This window comes from Manduca sexta, chromosome 19, assembly GCF_014839805.1.
Source record: "Manduca sexta isolate Smith_Timp_Sample1 chromosome 19, JHU_Msex_v1.0, whole genome shotgun sequence".
NCBI lineage: Eukaryota > Metazoa > Arthropoda > Insecta > Lepidoptera > Sphingidae > Manduca > Manduca sexta.
Window position 1 is genome coordinate 13,446,945 of NC_051133.1, and position 18,073 is coordinate 13,465,017.

General features: G+C 41.2%; 2 protein-coding genes across 2 annotated transcripts; both read left to right on the forward strand.

Moving 5' to 3' along the window:
• The first annotated feature begins 212 nt into the window (after positions 1-212).
• LOC115450029 (probable ATP-dependent RNA helicase DDX10) lies at positions 213-3,225 on the forward strand. Its single transcript, XM_030177936.2, has 3 exons — positions 213-468; positions 592-2,726; positions 3,031-3,225. The coding sequence occupies exons 1-3, from the start codon at positions 340-342 to the stop codon at positions 3,176-3,178; spliced, it is 2,412 nt and encodes an 803-aa protein (XP_030033796.2). The 5' UTR covers positions 213-339; the 3' UTR covers positions 3,179-3,225.
• A 1,377-nt stretch (positions 3,226-4,602) lies between these two features.
• LOC115450030 lies at positions 4,603-17,765 on the forward strand. The gene is given in 20 exon segments (XM_037440533.1): positions 4,603-4,782; positions 4,968-5,047; positions 6,486-6,759; positions 7,350-7,511; positions 11,433-11,697; positions 11,770-11,811; positions 11,813-11,918; positions 11,996-12,184; positions 12,442-12,613; positions 12,811-12,991; positions 13,609-13,798; positions 14,129-14,321; positions 14,751-14,783; positions 14,866-14,904; positions 15,212-15,292; positions 15,544-15,615; positions 15,966-16,021; positions 16,594-16,785; positions 16,979-17,121; positions 17,445-17,765. Coding segments are annotated over 20 exon segments (2,814 nt in total). The 5' UTR covers positions 4,603-4,722; the 3' UTR covers positions 17,729-17,765.
• Positions 17,766-18,073: the final 308 nt, after the last annotated feature.

The window sequence follows — 18,073 nt, forward strand, 5'->3', positions numbered from 1 at the left end:
TTGCATTTTCCAGCTCAATTTCAGTTTTGAGTCTAGAATATGTGTCCATTAAGGCCAAAGGTTTTCCTCTATCATATCTATAAAAAAATTGTGCATACGAAATTATCCCGCTTATAAAATAGAGAAATGAGTTCAAAATATTTACTATCATAATTATAGGTACCTAATAAAAATCATTGATTATTAAATACTAAACAAATTTTGTAACTTCCACTGGCAGCCCCTTTTTGTAAATGACAGATATCATGTCAACAAGCCCATGTGGGGCTCAAGTGTAAAAATTTTGTTAATTTCGACAATCTAAAATTGTGAGTGTGCGGTTATATTCAACGTTTTACTATGAAAAACGACAAGAACAACCAAAAAAACCAAAGCAGGAAAAATAAATTCCAGCTTTACAAACCGAGGAAGAAAAAAAGTGTAGAAGAAGACGCAGCTATACAATATTTACAGGCGCAGTACGACAAGGTACTAAAAAGTATTTATTAGTCATTTAAACATTATTATTAAATTTTCCCATTATTTTATATTATACTATAATTTATACTCATATTTAACCAGACACCTAAAGAAATGCACTTTTGTTTCCAGATAGTTCCCGATGAAATAAAAACATTCAAAGACTTCCCACTGTCCCAAAAGACACTAAAGGGATTGAAAGAAAATAACTACATAACGCCCACAGAGATACAGAAACAGGCTATTGGCTATGCACTGCAAGGCAAAGACATTTTGGGTGCTGCTAAAACTGGCTCTGGTAAAACGTTAGCATTTCTTATACCAATATTAGAAAAGTTATTTTGCAAAAAATGGACAAGATTGGATGGTGTAGGAGCATTAGTGATATCTCCTACACGGGAGTTGGCTTACCAGATATATGAGACTTTGAGGAAGATTGGTCACCTCCATGACTTTTCAGCTGGCCTCATCATTGGAGGACAAAACCTAAAGTTTGAGAGGAAAAGGATGGACCAGATTAATATATTAATTTGTACTCCAGGCCGACTGCTTCAGCACATGGATGAGAACCCTTTGTTCAGCTGTAGCCAGCTGCAAATACTTGTGCTGGATGAGGCAGACCGGTGCTTGGACATGGGGTTTGAGGCCACAATGAATGCCATCATTGAGAACTTACCACCTGAGAGACAGACACTATTATTTTCAGCTACACAGACCAAGTCCGTTAAAGATCTGGCTAGACTCAGTTTGTCATTCCCTACTTATGTTGCTCCTCATGAGCAAGCAGAAACAGTGACACCGGAGTCACTGCAACAAAGCTACATTGTGTGTGAGATTGATGAAAAGATTGGCATTCTGTGGTCTTTTATTAGAAACCACTTGAAACAAAAAGTATTGGTGTTCATGGCCACATGCAAGCAAGTTAAGTACATTTATGATCTGTTCTGTAAGCTGAGACCTGGAGTAAGCTTATTGGCTTTATATGGAACACTACATCAGGAGAAAAGGGAGAAAATTTATAATGAATTTTGCAGGAAATCAAATGTGGTACTTTTTGCAACAGACTTGGCTTCAAGGGGTCTTGACTTTCCTCGGGTTAATTGGGTGATTCAAATGGACTGCCCAGAAAATGTGGAGACATACATCCACAGAGCTGGCCGCACGGCTCGAGGTGTGTTTGGTAAAGGAGAAGGGCTTTTGATGCTCCAACCACATGAAGAGAAACTTGTAGAAGACTTAAAGAAAAGCAAGATACCTATAAATAAAATTGCTGTAGACCCATCTAAAGTGATTGCACCACAAAGGAAAATAGAAGGATTATTGTCTGACAATACTGAACTCAAACAATCGGCACAAAGAGCTTTTGTGAGTTATGTAAAGTCTGTGTTTCTCATGAAGAATAAGGAAATTTTCAATATTCAATTATTAGATACTGATGCATATGCTAGATCTCTTGGATTAATTGTACCACCAAGAATTAGGTTTCTGGACAAATATAATGCTATTGCGAGAAAGAATCAGTCAGAAGCGACAGTAAGTAATGATGTAATAGATAAATTAAAAGCCAATCCTGATGAGGAGACTGACCACAGTGTAGATGAGGAGGAAGAACAAGCTGAAGTTAAAGTTGAAAAGAAACCAAGACAAAAGAAAAAAGACTTAGTAACATTTGATTTCCACAATGATGCAGATAGTGATGAGGATGAATTCTTGCAAGTCAAGAGAACGAACATAGACGTAGAGGAGGTTCCAGTTGAGGAACAAAGTACATCCAAGAAGAAAGCAAAACCTGTTACTAAAGCAGCTGTTGCTAAGAAAATATTGAAGAAAAAGCTTAAAGTAAACACAAAGGTCACATTCACAGAAGAGGGGGATGTTGTAGCTGATGAAAAGAGAGATGTGAAATCAGAATTAGCTAAACAGTTTGTCAATGAGAATGTGGGAGGCATAGACATTGAGAAAGCTAAGGAAGTTTTACAAGAAGAGGACAAATACGATAAAATTAGATTCAGGGAGAAAGTGAAAGCCAAACACAAGGAGCAAAAACGTAAACTCAAGAATAAAAAGAAGGATGAAGAAGGGGAGAAAGATGACTTTGGTTCACAATCAGAATCTGATGGCCCTGATCTGTCTTGGTTGCCAGACCCTGATCAGTTATATGGCAAAAAAGATGACACTGATGCTGCAAGCTCTGATGGCCAACATGATGGAGATTCAGACAATGAACAGGCACTGTCAGAATCAGAAGATGATGAAGTGTATCATAGGTAGGTTTTTTAATCACAAACAAACTAAGTCCATGTAACCAATACTGACAAAACAAATTATAATTAGGTAATAAGTTTGGGCTAACACCAGTTAATATTGTTGCTGGGTATTATTTTAAAATTCAAGGAACATTTATCAACAATTTAGCTTCAACATTAACCTTACATATTTTTTTTCATATATCCCATAAGTTTATATTACATACACATTCTACATAATTTACAATATGTTACATTCCTGTAGTGGAATTATTGATTTGTAGTATTTTTTATATGATTTAAAAACTTTTCAATTTGTTTACAGGCCCACCAAAAGAAAACTGGTTGAAAGCAAAGGAATTCCTCAAGAAAGTGTGGCGCCTCGAAAGCTGAAGAAGGTCCAAGATATATCAGCGTCACTCTCTGTACAGGAAGCGGAAGCTCTCGCCATGCAGTTACTCAGGACTAAATGATAACTTGTACAAATATGAAAACAATAAATAATTATGCATATAATATAGTTTGTATTGTATTATTCCATTAAAATAAGAAATGATTTTTATAGTTGGAAAATTTCTTATAAGTATAATTTGCATAATAATTATAATTATAAAAATTGAAGGAAATATGCAATTTTATTACCAGATATTTTTTCCTTGAGTAGGATTTATAAATTAAAGATTTTACAGAAAATCATTCAGTCTTAAGTCCCATGTATAATTAATCCTTAGAGCAGGTGGTCATAGAGATGCGTATTGAGCATCGACCACATTTCAACACCTATATTTTCTATTTAATTTCGTAGCTATTGCCTCGAAATTGTGAGTGTATTAATTAAGTGTGGAGTTTGTAACATTTTTTAAGTAGCTGTACCGTATAGATATTATACCTATTAATCCTGTACCTAATATAAATTCCGTTCTTTGAATTTATCTCAGATCCACGATATCAACACATGAATCTAATTTAGATGTAAATGAGGAAAAGTCCGATGTCGAGTAACACAGCGTGTCTCTTTCTAGTTGAAGTTTAAATCATTTGGTCCGTTTACACATTGTGCAGTAAACACCAAATTTTGCAACAAAAGTGAATGAATCCCTCCTAGCCGAATTTCGACCACGGCGGCTAATCTCAACGGAGCTCAGCCAGGTACGCAGGAGATATTATAGTGCACAAGTATGTGCGCAATACACAGGTGCACTCTCTGTTCCTTCACTCTCATAGTCCAGTGAGACGGCAATCCGACATGACCGGAGAGAGATCAGGCGCAGGACCCACGGCTTTACGTGCTTTCCGAGGCACGGGGTATCACACCACCCACTTCCTGACTCCGAGCTGCGACTGAGTAATTTTTAAGATGGAAAAACCCAGTCACAGTTATTTTGGCCCGACCCGGGATTCGAATCGAGGACCTCAGCGCGGCAGTCGTACTTGTACCGTGTAAACTTACAACTACGCCACCGAGGCAGTCAGCAACAAACGTAGATATGATACCGCAGGAATGTGCAGCACCTAGTCAATAAAGAGGTTTTGGGTGTTTTTTTTTATACTTATTTTAAAATGGTATGATTGTACAATTATTGTGCAAGCGGTTGTATGGTTTTTTGTCCGTATGCGCTCAAATCTGGACTAAGATACCTTTCTATAGGTAATTAGCCTTAGATATGAAGCTATTTTTTTGAAAATTCTTTAATTTCATTCCCACCGGTTACTATACGGATCTACTAATTATCACTGAGGGCTTTGTGATACTGTTTAACCCAGGGGTTGAGCAGTATCGTTGTAAATATCTAGTATTTCCCATACGCAGCTCTGTCATACCTATCTAGTATCCGAACGTTTTATTACTCCATATTATTATTATATACCGTATCTTTATCAACTGGCAACACCGCAATACAACTGTCAAAGAGAAAACGGATCGTTGCACTTATCGCAAAACGCTAAAAACTGTAAAATAATAAGTTTTTCTATGGATTTATAATAATAACACGTATAGTACTTATTAATTTTAATTATGTTTTGGAGTGGAAACTATATTGCTGCTAGGGAGTTGAATTTTCTTCTCAAAGAAGAGGTACGTATTTAGTGGAAGTCTTAGTGGTTATGATTGGGCTAGTTTTCGTCTCGTACAGCACGGCTCGGGTTTTTCATTCGTGCGGGGCACCCTCGTGTCATGTTTTGTGGCGGAGTATGAGACTAGCGGCATCGGAGCCGCCGTGATGTGTACCCTGGGTGCTGTCACTGTGGTTTTTGTTCCAGAATGTGTCGCTCATCCAGGTCCTGGAGGCGGACGACATCCTGCAGGAATGCAAGGCCGACAATGCGGCTCTTGTCAAATAGTGAGTTGTTGCACAGTATTGATGTAAATATCCACCAGTCTAGTTGGAATATTAGAGATGTGTCATCTCAATATATAATAATACATTTGTATATTAAGTCTTTGTATAATGAAAATGAAAATATTTTTTTACGACGGAATATAAATGCAGCCCTGACCTCTATTTATCATAGTAGTTTTTGAGAGTTAAAAGTATTTCCTTTCTTATAAGTACTTTACTATTTGCATTGGATAACAACCAAAAACACCCTTTTTCAAGAGAAATAGGGGTATAATATAATAACATTAGATTAGAAGTCAGTAAGTGTCATGAGTATAAACATTATGCGTAGGTACAATTTGATCTAGATTTGTTTGTAGATCAATGACATTGATAACAAAGATTTATTTCAATGAAATTCTCAGATATTAAATGGATTGATATAACTGAACAGTATGTCTGGAAATAACATACATACATTATACAGGGCATAATCATACACAGGGTAATGATAATAGATTTTTAAAGTACCATATGAAGTCTGTCTAAGATATATATTTTTTTATAATGTATGATCACTAACAACAAATGAGTCAACTAATGTTATAGATGTCGACTTATAGCTTGACCTAGTAAATAGGCCCCAAATGTAGTGCAGGAAGCAAAATTTCCCAATCATTTGGTCAATACACCATGGCTACCTTTTTGTTTTCCTATGGTTCTATACACAATGGATCAAGTTGTTTGCTGACTGCTATAACTTATTTCTACCACACACAAACTTTCATAAGAGCAGGCAAATCATAGATGTGTTGCCCTTCTGAAGGGAATGGTGTAGCTATGAGGCCATGGTGGTGTTCTGGTGCCATGAGAAAATCATTTTTGTTCCACAATTTAGATTAAATGTTTTATTTAAAGAATGTAATTGTTTGTTAAAACAACAACAGCTTGCACTAAATCTCTCGCAAGGTAAACAATATGCAAGTCATTGTTACACATGCTATGTATGTACTCTACTGTGATTTGACTTTTCATATTTGTTTTTGTAATTGTGCCAATCTTATTTAGTGAAAAAGTTCCCTGGTTTAAAATTTATGTAAGTGATACAACTTAATGTTAATAGCTTAATCCCTCTTTCGTATTTTGCTAATGTTAATATAAACCATAAATATTTGATAAATATTTGTTTTAAGTGTTCAAACCTAGGATCTCTGCTTGCTAATTACTATACAAAGCTTCTTACTAATATTTCCTAATGAAAGCACATAGTATAATGTGTATGACATATTTATTTAGGTGACATACTTTTGTCTACAGTGTTGTCACTGAACATGCTAGGAACCTCCTTTTGTTAAAGAATTATAGCTTGTATTAATTATGATGTTTGACCTTTAACATTGGCCTAAATTCCACCATCAATTACAGTAGTTATTCTGCTAATATATGATAAATATTTCAGCCTCACACGGCCAGAGATCCTGGCGGAGTTAATAACCCTGATCACAGAGGAGCCTCCGCGGAATGTGGAGCTCGCAATGCAGTATCGGCACGCGAACATGGCGTGCGAGGTGCTCACCAGCCACCTGTCCATGCTCAGCGACCGGCTGTCCCTAGACGAGGTGCAGATGCACAGACTGTGTGACTTCCTGCTGCGGGATCCGCCTCTCAACCCACTGCTGGCGTCCTACTTCAGCAAGACTATAGAGATGTTGCTTATACGGAACCCAAAACAGGTCGGGTTGTATTTTTGTTTATACAAAGCAAGACACTGCAAAGTGACCCTGCTGCACCTGCTGTTAAGTGGAGTGGGTCCGAATAGTGTTGACAAATGTGATATGATTAATCCACAGTAGTCTACACAATATGCTGGCCTGTTGGAACTGTTGGAACAGGCTGAGGCCCGGAACGCGACACACTTCCCTGGGCCATTATGGCGTGTTTTAACACCTTGTCTACAGGGGTTGTTATCTGGGCTGAAATAAAATATATTCTACCACCAGCATTATGTTTAAAAGAATCAGTTTCTTTTGATAGAATTGTTTATTACATACTACAGTATTTACATATGGTAATTCGCATTTTGCTTGACCATTACTCTAGATTCTTATTGGAATTCACTGGAGTTATTTGCTAGCAACTTCTCACCTTGCCTGACACAAGGTTAAAGATTGTTAATAACAATATATTAAATACCTTAGTTGCAATCGATTTTATAATGTGCCTCTCTTTAACTTCAAGGAAATTACTTCTCTATGAACAAGGTTATATTCTACCCACCACCACATAGAGTGATGATTAACGACAATAATTTGTGATCCTACAGGACTGGTACCTGTACCATATAGTGTGCTTGCGGGTGTTGGACTTTTTCCGTTCCCGTCGCGACTTCCTGCCGAATCTGTTGAAGCACATCTCCACATCTGCCATCGCAGACATCTTCAAATACTTCATCAGGCTGGACCAGTTCAGTGAGATTGTGCTGGAGGTGAGTCTAATATATCAGAACATACATACAGTATGTGTTACTATTTACTAAGCAATAAGAGGCTGATATCTTCAATGCGATAGCCTGAGATTGTATCATCTTTTTGTGTTTGTTACTAAGCAGCAACCATCAATTAATGAAAAATTAAAAACTGCTCATAACAAGACGTAGGTTTGGTTTATTTTATTAACTCTTGGTCTCTCGTGGCTCGCCGGCGAGCCAAGACAGCTACATGACATTTGCGTGTGTCACGGGATTATAACCTTATATACTACATAATAAGGTTATTTTTCCGTCACACGCGTAGCTGTCAATGTTTGGCGGCAAACATTCAGCTACCTGTACATATTTGAAAATAAAATTTTGACAAGTCATGACGGGTTAAAGAACTGAGTTCATTCCTGTAGCCATATATATATTTACTAGCGACCCGCCCCGGCTTCGCACGTGTGCAATATTTCTCCACTATTTAATGGATGTTATTATACATATAAACCGTCCTCTAGAATCACTCTATCTATTAAAAAAAACCGCATCAAAATCCGTTGCGTAGTTTTAAAGATTTAAGCATACAAAGGTAGGGACAGAGAAAGCGACTTTGTTTTATACTATGTAGTGGTGAACCACATAAACTTTAAAGGGATTGTGGATTATATTACTATGTTAAACTAAAAGTAGGCAAGAGACCCAGAGTTAGTTCTTTTTCATCCCGGAAACAAAATGAAACCATTTCGGTCGCATTCAATTATTGAATGTGAATTTCAAAATTAGCTTGATTATGTTTAATGGTGTATGCTGGTCAGTAGGCCATAAATGCCGCCCACTAACTATGACTATATATATCTATAAATTACAATAATATGATGTGGACGAGGTAAATAATTGTAATAATATTCCACACAGATAGTTCTGCTGGGACAGATAATAAACAATAACATGCTATGTTTTGCCTAAAGCAACGGTCTCACTGCTGTGTTATAAACAGATTAGTAATAAGATAAAAATTTCTGTATGCGGACATTTTGCAATGTTTTTTGACAAATATTTGTAATTATGTGTGCCATGTGACGATTGGCCAGCTAACCATCAAGCGACTCTTATCAGATAATAATAATCAGAATTATACCTCACAGCAGCTATTGTCTGGTAATAATATAATGTGAATATTGGATAAGAATTAATGGCATTTATAGTTGGAGTAGATTGTAATGTATTTCATTACATTAACAGGCTTGATAGGGAGAGTATAGGAAATAGTCAACCATCATTGTGTATGCAATGTTGTTGCTGGCCGTATGCGACAAAACAGTACACTTTCAGCATTTCATCAGCAATACTTTGGTTTTGTAATCTAGTTGTATAAAAAATGTATAATAAAATATTGTAAGAAGGATACTCCATTGCGCTCCACGGCGGGTTGGTGTAGACATACACGCCATCTGATTCACGCCGCCAGCACCGACGGCGACACGTGATGTTGATAAACTATCGCACACCGCGTCTGCTGCAACGAGTTGTTCTTTGTCATACATATTATGTTTATTCTGGCATAGGAAAATATAGTCCAAATATATGCATGAACGAAAAAATTCGAGGGTGGTGATTAGGGATTGCAATCCGGTACAAACTTAAATCCGGCCGGATTCAGCCGGAATCGCGAGAATTCCGCCGGATCCGGATTATTTTGTGTGTGCAACATAGCGCATATTTCTAACTTCATGGCATAATATAAGGAATAATCTACGGGGAAAAATAGAAACGATTTTGTGCGAAAATCAACTCTTATTTATTTATAATTATTATCAGTCAGTTATTATATAATAATCAGTCTCAAAGATTACAAACAACAGTGAATTATTTATGGTTTAAATTAAGTTAAACCTGTTCATAAAAACTAAATTAAATCAACATCATATTCTTCTATAATCCAAATAAAAATTTCCAAAATCAACAGCTTATGGATACTATACCCATGCATTCATTACAGCACAGATCACTTTTCTTGTTAGAAATACGCTCTTAGAAAACAAATTGTATTAATAGTATCATCCTTTAGCCTACTTCTCAAGGAACTGCAAATATAACCAGCGGCCGAAAAAGCCCTTTCAGCTTCAACACTGGTTGGTTTCACTAAAGTCAAAAAGTCATATATTAGAGACAAGTATTTCCCTCTATCTCCTTCAGTTTCATAAGCGCTCATTTCTTTCTTAAGTTTTTAGTACTTTCGCACGGTTTTGATAAGAGAAATTACGTTTTTCTTAATATATCGGATCCGGCCACCGGATCCGGTGATATTGTTGGATCCGGTAGGCAACGAAAACGTACCGGATCCGCCGGATTACCGACCGGATCCGCCGGACCGGATTGCAATCCCTAGTGGTAATTGAAGCAGATAGTTCAGCCGGGTATTGTAGCCGTCATATAACTTTATTAGCAATGTACGACGGTGTGGTATAAATAGCCGTAATTCAAGTTCTGCGTAGATCGGACCACCAACAGCTAAAAATATAAAAAGTTGTGTAATGATAGATACTGTAACTTTGACTTTGCGGGTCAGTCCGCTTCGTGACCACAAAGGCTGCCAAGTCTTCGAAACGTCGGGAGACAATTTTAACATAAAAAACCCCGATAAAATCCGTAAAATAGTTTTATTTTAATAATTCAAGTTTCTTTTGTGCTTTTACAGAATTATTATCAGGTTATATTATGCTAACGTATTTTCATTTATTTATTTTTTATTGCTTTGAATGATGAGACGAGCTTGTCGTTCGCCTGATGGTAAGCGATATGACCGCCCATAAACAGGAGAAACACCATCAAACACCTTGAATCACAAAATATTGTTTGGTATTCCACTGCGTTCGCCATCCTGAGACATGAGATGTTAAGTCTTATTTTGTCCAGTAGTTACACTGGCTACAATGTCCTTCAAACCTGAACACTACAGTGACTGACATATGTTGCTTGGCGGCAGAAATAGACATTGTGGTGGTACATACCCAGACGGACTCTCACATATGAGTGACCTACCACCAGTAATTGTGTACAAAGATGTTTATTAAATAATGATATACTGCTATAAAATCTACTTAGATAAAAGCAATATCGATAAAAATATCGTGTTCCAATTTAACTCCTTCCAAAACCTAGGCTTAAGGTCATAATGCTATAATATATTGGCAGGACCAATTGTAATGTAGTACCCGCTTCCTCAACGCTCAGGTAGTTGACAGAATTAATTTGAAGAGAAATATTGGATATTAGTAGTCTAGTGGTTATATCATCTCTCTAATGAAGTCTAAAATATGAGTGCATGCATGCAAAGAAATGGTGATATGAGTGGCTGGAAACATATATGTTTACTGTTGCAATAATTTTTATTATTTTCGGTATAAAGTTAGCATCAAATATATAATATGTAGGTATACTAATATTAGAATTTGTCAGTTTGTAAATAATAGGCATTGAACTTTACTCACACAGTCATGAGTGTCATTTGAAAGGTTAATATCTAAATTGTTCTTTTTTATGAGTCATATAATGAAATATTAATATTCTTTATATTTATGAGTCACAAAACGATATAAATATCAATATTTCTAAACTTTATTTTCCTTTATAAGTTACAGGTATTCCTTATTCCAATTACTTTTCCTTGTGAATAAGATAATGAGTTATTAATGTTTCTAAGGGGTCACATAGGACAATAAATAGTTTTTATTATTATTCGTGTACATATCGCTTTATATATTTATATTCTAAATTCCACCCTTTTGTATGAAAAATATTTAGATTTTATCATTATGCGCATTGTTGCTGAACATTTCTGGTATAAAAGTATTTTTTCAAAACTTCCTATACGATTAATACTAAGAAGGGTAAAAGTTTAGCTGTTGATAGATGTCATATTTTGATGTGCAGTGGTTAGACGAGCACCAGTTCCTGGACGCGTTGATCCAGATCATCTGCGGCTCGTACGTGCCCGAGGAGTTGGAGTCGAGCGGCGGCAGTGCCGGCCGCCTCAGCCACGCCGGCGACGAGCACAACCACGACGACAGCGACGCCGCCGCCGACGCCGACACCACCCAGCGCACCACCGCCACCACCACCGGCACCACCACCGCCACCACCACCGGCACCACTACCGCCACCACCACCGGTAGTGACACGGCACACGCCGATACAGGTAACGGGATATACGGAGATGATGTAGAATGCGTAGTGTGTGTGTGCCATGTGACGTGGTTTTGTGGCGCAGAGGGTCGCGGCCGGCGAGCGGCGAGCGCGGCGGAGGCGGCGGGCGCGGCGCGCACGGCGGCGCGGGCGCGCGGCGGCGGCGGGCAACGCGGCCGCGCTCCTCACCGAGCTCGTGCTCACCGCCTGCGCGCCCGACGGCAGCCCCGCCAGGTACCCACTGCACGATACTAACACGAGCCTAGGAATGATGTGGAACGGGTATGGTAATGCGTTGTGTGTTTGCGCAGGCCGTGCGTGGGCGCGGTGCTGCGGTCGCGCCTGCGCAGTAGCGGCGCGCGGCTGCTGCTGCAGGGCGCGTTCACGGCGGGCGGGCGCGCGCGGCGGGACGCGCTGGTGCACGCGTGCCGCGCGGTGCGTGCGCTGCTGCAGCTGCCGCTGCTGCCCGACGTGCCGCACGCGCCCGACGCGCCGCAAGCGTGAGTAACGCCTTACAATACCACTACTCTCTCTATTTACAATTATCTCTACTCCTTGAATTACTGAACCCGAATGTTGCAGCCTACGCAGAATTAATAAAACCTCGTAATCCTCATTTTCCGAGGCCTGCTTGGCTTTCCTTAAAAGTCTACCAGCCACTCACAATTCCTTTCATGAGATACTATTTATTTTTAAATGTTAATATTATGTTAATTCGTCACGCATACCACCAGGTGACTAACTCACTCATTTACAGGGGGCAAACGAAAAAAAAGTCCACGACTCGTTTACCCAAGGTACTAATACACATGTTTGGTGTCAGGGAGGAGGAGAGCGCCGATGATCAGGTGGACGTTGAGTTAGCGGTCGCACCGCACCTGCCCTTATTGCACAACGCGTTGCTAAGGGACCCGCAGCGCGACCTCGACGTGAGTACAAAACGCATATCTACAATACAATATACATACATGGCCCAATGACATGCCCATTGAATGCGGACTTGCAAAATTAAAGTTTGTAATGTCAAATAAAAGAAGTCGTTATACATAACTCGTTTTATATACTTATTTACTCACAACAATGCAATTATTAATATTATAAAATAATTTATTTTTAATCTATGCAGGACGAGGAATCAGACGGCGATAAGGGGAAGTCAGTAGAGTCAGAGAGCGAGGGTGACAAAGAAGCGGAGACAGGCAGCAAGAAGAAGGTGGTGGGGCAGGCGCGGGTGGAGGTGGCCGCGCTACTGGCGCAGCTCGCGCGCGCCGCGCGGGACGAGGTCTGCTGCACCATGCTCACGCTCGGTACGTACACACTGTGTCATGTGGGACTGGTGGGGGGGCAGGCGCGGGTGGAGGTGGCCGCGCTACTGGCGCAGCTCGCGCGCGCCGCGCGGGACGAGGTCTGCTGCACCATGCTCACGCTCGGTACGTACACACTGTGTCATGTGGGACTGGTGGGGGGGCAGGCGCGGGTGGAGGTGGCCGCGCTACTGGCGCAGCTCGCGCGCGCCGCGCGGGACGAGGTCTGCTGCACCATGCTCACGCTCGGTACGTACACACTGTGTCATGTGGGACTGGTGGGGGGGCAGGCGCGGGTGGAGGTGGCCGCGCTACTGGCGCAGCTCGCGCGCGCCGCGCGGGACGAGGTCTGCTGCACCATGCTCACGCTCGGTACGTACACACTGTGTCATGTGGGACTGGTGGGGGGGCAGGCGCGGGTGGAGGTGGCCGCGCTACTGGCGCAGCTCGCGCGCGCCGCGCGGGACGAGGTCTGCTGCACCATGCTCACGCTCGGTACGTACACACTGTGTCATGTGGGACTGGTGGGGGGGCAGGCGCGGGTGGAGGTGGCCGTTTATAGCGGACAGACGCAACGTCTTATTAGTTGATATTATACTACACTAAACTATTGTGAGCAGGCACGCCGGGCGTCCTGCTCGACATGTTCGAGTACCCGGACAACAACTTCCTGCACAGCGAGGTGGCCGCGTTCATCCGCAACGCGCTCGAGAACCCTCCCTACCGCACGCAGTACGCGCGACATCTCGTGCTGGAGTGCGACATGCTCACGCGGCTCATGGATGCTTTCGAGGAGAATGAGAACAAGAGGTCAGTACCGGGATGAGTTTTATGATGGGGTTGAGTTGTTATTGAGATTATGATTCATATTTTAGTAAGAGAAGTTTTAGAAATTATATTTAAAAAAATAAGGATTGTAAATTATTATAGTTGTATGTTAATATTTTTGTATAATATATAGCGGATTTTTACCATTTTTTACTGTCGGTAAACTTCGGGAAAGTTTTATTTTCTTCGAAGTATTACGGTAGGCTCATTGCTGGAATTTTTAATATACAAATCTAAAAGGTAAAAATAATATTTTTCACCTAAAAGATATTTTAGCAAGTATTTTGTAGGAAATGGTGTCGTGGCCTGCAGGCCCGGCGCGGGCCGTGCGGCGGGCAGCCCGCCGCCGCGCCGCGACATGGGGCACCTGGTGAGCGCGCTGCGCAGCGCGGCGGGCGCGGCGCCGGCGCTGCCGCCCGCACTGCCGCCCGCGCTGCAGCAGCGCTGGGCCGCCTTCACCGACCACACGCTGCGCCCGCTGCTGCACCACCACGACACGCCGCTGGTTAGCACTCTACATACAACACTACATACAACACTACACTACACACTACACTACACACTACACTACACTACACTACACTACACTACACACTACACTACACACTACACTACACACTACACACTACACACTACACACTACACACTACACACTACACACTATACTACACTACACTACACTACACTACACTATACACTACACTACACACTACACTACATAATACACTACACATTACACTACACACTATACTACACACTACACTCTACTCACGATACTCTACACTTGCCATTTCATTTTATCCGTGGTACTTTACAACTGGCTTTTCTAAATGCAAAACATTCTCGTGAGGAAATACTACATCAGCGAGATACAACATCGTCGAGTTATTACTTTAAACAACGCAACTTTATTTGTATATTTTGTTCTCCACAGGGCGGCTATCATCCCCCAGAAATCATTTACAAGGTAACTACACAATATTTATTATACGTATTATGCTATTTTATTATGTAAACTTGTATTTTATTAATATATCTTGTGTCGACAGTTGGAGAATATGGAGGGCATTATTGCGTCCAACTACGATGTGAGTTTTTTATATTTTTACAGAATAGATGTTATTCTAAGGGTATTAGAGTCAAGAAAAATATAATATGAATCATAAATAGAACATCAATATTTAACTTAATATCGCCCTATAATAATAGGAGATTCAGTTTCACGCAAACCGTTCAAGAAAAAACGTACACAAAGTATTGCCCAGCTAGGATCATAAGAACTCATATTATACTACTAGTAGATATATGAGCATTATTATTCTACTCTTAATCTCTTTAGACTGTGTCGTCCCGTATAAGGATATCGTACACTTTCAGTTCACTGTTGTGTTGCAGTTCGGGTGCGACATGGCGGCGACCGCCAGCATGGACGAGCTCGCCGACGAACTGAACGCCGACTACATCAACGAACTCAATGTACGTGCAAACCGCTTCACTCATTACTCTATTTGATTCAATTCTTCTTAGTTAATAACAGATTAGGTCGTAACGTGTTCCATTGTCGACCCTTGCTTATAGGAGTTGCAAAAAAATTCTATCGTGCAAAATATTTCTATAGTCTGATAGATTGTTAATATATGGCGAGTGCAATTATAATATTTAGCACTAAGCCATGTTTTTTGAATGCATCACTATATCAATAATATGTTGTGTGGTGTGTTGTGCAGATGGGAGGCGGCAGCGAGGGCCTGGAGTCGCCGGAGTTCGTGGCGGACGGTCTCGGGCTCGACGCGGACAAGGTCACTGCACCGTACATACTGTCACTGATATTGGTGGATGCGTATGCGCATTATCCGTTGCGTTACGCTACGTTGTCGTTTGACTAAAGTGTTATGCGATATTATAAATATTATAAGGAGTTACGTAATAGCAGTTTAGTTAAATTTTTCACATAAACTACAATCATTATTGTAGTGCATTATGGAACTTACTTTATCTACTTACTCCACGGGTTCAGCGACCCAAAATTAGTGTGGCTTTTGGAAAATACAACATAACATGGAACTCTTTTAAAGTCTCATTTTCACTTGTAAATGATATCAGTTAGTAGTACAAAAAGAACGAGCACTATACATAGGTATATTTTCAGATGGCAGTCGCCAAGAACAACTTCCTGGAGCTCGCCAACCAGAGGTTCGATGACGAGTGAGTACAGCGACTAGCGAGATATCATATAAACAATTGATTTTTGTTGTATTATCTATTGAGAGCCTTTTTACTGGCTTAGTTTAGGGCTGGTGTTAGCTATTTTTACATTTTATCCAGTGTACATTTTTGCATTTATCCTATATTTAAACTTATTCACATATTACTCAATTCTTAATACACGTCATTTCCCCATAATTGAATTTAATGCCGGAGCAGCCTCGAAATTTTGTCATTTTTTTTGTTCCTAATACAAATCCGTTCCCGTGACCAAAAGTACCCGTAGCAATCGGTCATATAGTATAGCTTCTTATTAGTGAGAGTTTACGGAGGCTGATAAGTAGTTTCAGAAGATTGCTTGTTCAAAAGAATTTGAATACAGTTTAAGAAAGTATGTAAGAGTAGAAGACAGTTGCTCAGTCTCGGCCAGCTTGAAGTTTGTCACGAGTCACGACACATATATAGAGCTGGTGTTGTAACTTCGAACCGGCCGAGACATGGCCGCTGTATTGTAATTATAATAAGCTTCGTGTTAATTAGTTATATAAACACGAGTGAATGTTGTGTGTCAGCATGTGGGACGAGGCGCCGGAGGGCGACGACCTCGACGAAGGTGAGGAGGGCGACGCCGCGGGGGGAGAGGGGCCGGAGGGGGGAGTGGGCACCGCCGTCGCCGTACACCACGTACTCGCGCAGCCATCACGTCTGTATCGCATTGCTTTTGACTTAAATAGATTGCAACAGAGGTGGAGGCTTTCATATTGACAGATTTCTTTTGTTGTTGAACTTATCAGTTTTTATTGCGTCCACCAAAAATTTATTCATCTGACTATATAATTTTATGCATTTTATTTGTTTATGAATTGGCTCTAGTTTTAATATCTATATTGTTCTATTTACTTATGTATAATATTTATTGTAAAGAAAGAAACTTATAATGTGTGGGATGTGTTGTAGCGTGGGGCGTCGCTCGGGCGGCGGGGGCGGGGCGCCGTGTGCGGAGGGCTGGGCGTCGTTCGGCGCGGAGGGCGCGGAGGGTGCGGACGCGTTCCCTCCCGACGACGACTTCGCCGCCTGGCCGCCGCTGCCGCGCCGAGACGGTACTCGCTGTGTCTGATACATACACAACTTCACGCCGGGTCAAATATATATTTACACCATTCCTGATGGTGCAGTTTAAGGTCAATGTCGATTCATTAGATATTCGACTAACTTGTTGATCCGATACAATTATGGTAGTACTATATATAAACTAGGCTTCGGAATACGACTCATTCCGATGAATATAAAAAAATATATTTTGTACCACTTGGACTGTAGTGATCTAATAGAGTAAGTTTTTCATGAAATATGCTCATTCCAAGGATTACAAAAAAAATATTAGTAGATATTATGTTGTTTACAATGATTTTTATATTGTCAGACACATCGGTCGCGGAGTTGGAATGTGGCGTGCGTTCGCTGAGACTGGAGCGGTCCTCCCCTCCCGCGGACGACCCTTCGTCGGTGGAGCTCACCAACAACCTGCTGACAGCCATGAGCGCCATGTCGCCGGACGCCATCGCCAACATCGTCAACGCCAACATGACGCCGTTCCCGGTGGCGGAGGCGACGGGCGCGGCGCCTGCGCAGTCCCCGGCGGCGGTGTCGACGACGGTGGCCGCGGCGGCGCCCGCGCCGGCCGGCGGCGAGGCTGCGCGGCGGTGATGCGGCTGCGCGGCGCCGCGCCCCGGCTAGTCGCGCCACGGACACGCGCCCGCACGCGCCGCACGCACGTCCGCATGCGCACGCACGCGTGTGTTACATTGAGATGTAAACATTTTGTATGACGTACAGTTGGCGACTCATTCCTGTCGTTCGGTTGGAGTGTATGTCGTGACTGTCGGTGTGCCCTCCGTTGTATATATCGTAAGACTACCGCCCAGTGTTGCACGGAGTTCCTGTACGAGGTTGTTCACGCTCCCCCATATATTTGCTAAACGAATTGTACAAAATTGTCAATGTTTCATATACTTGTAACCTATAATAGTTGAATATCCATTGTGTATCCAT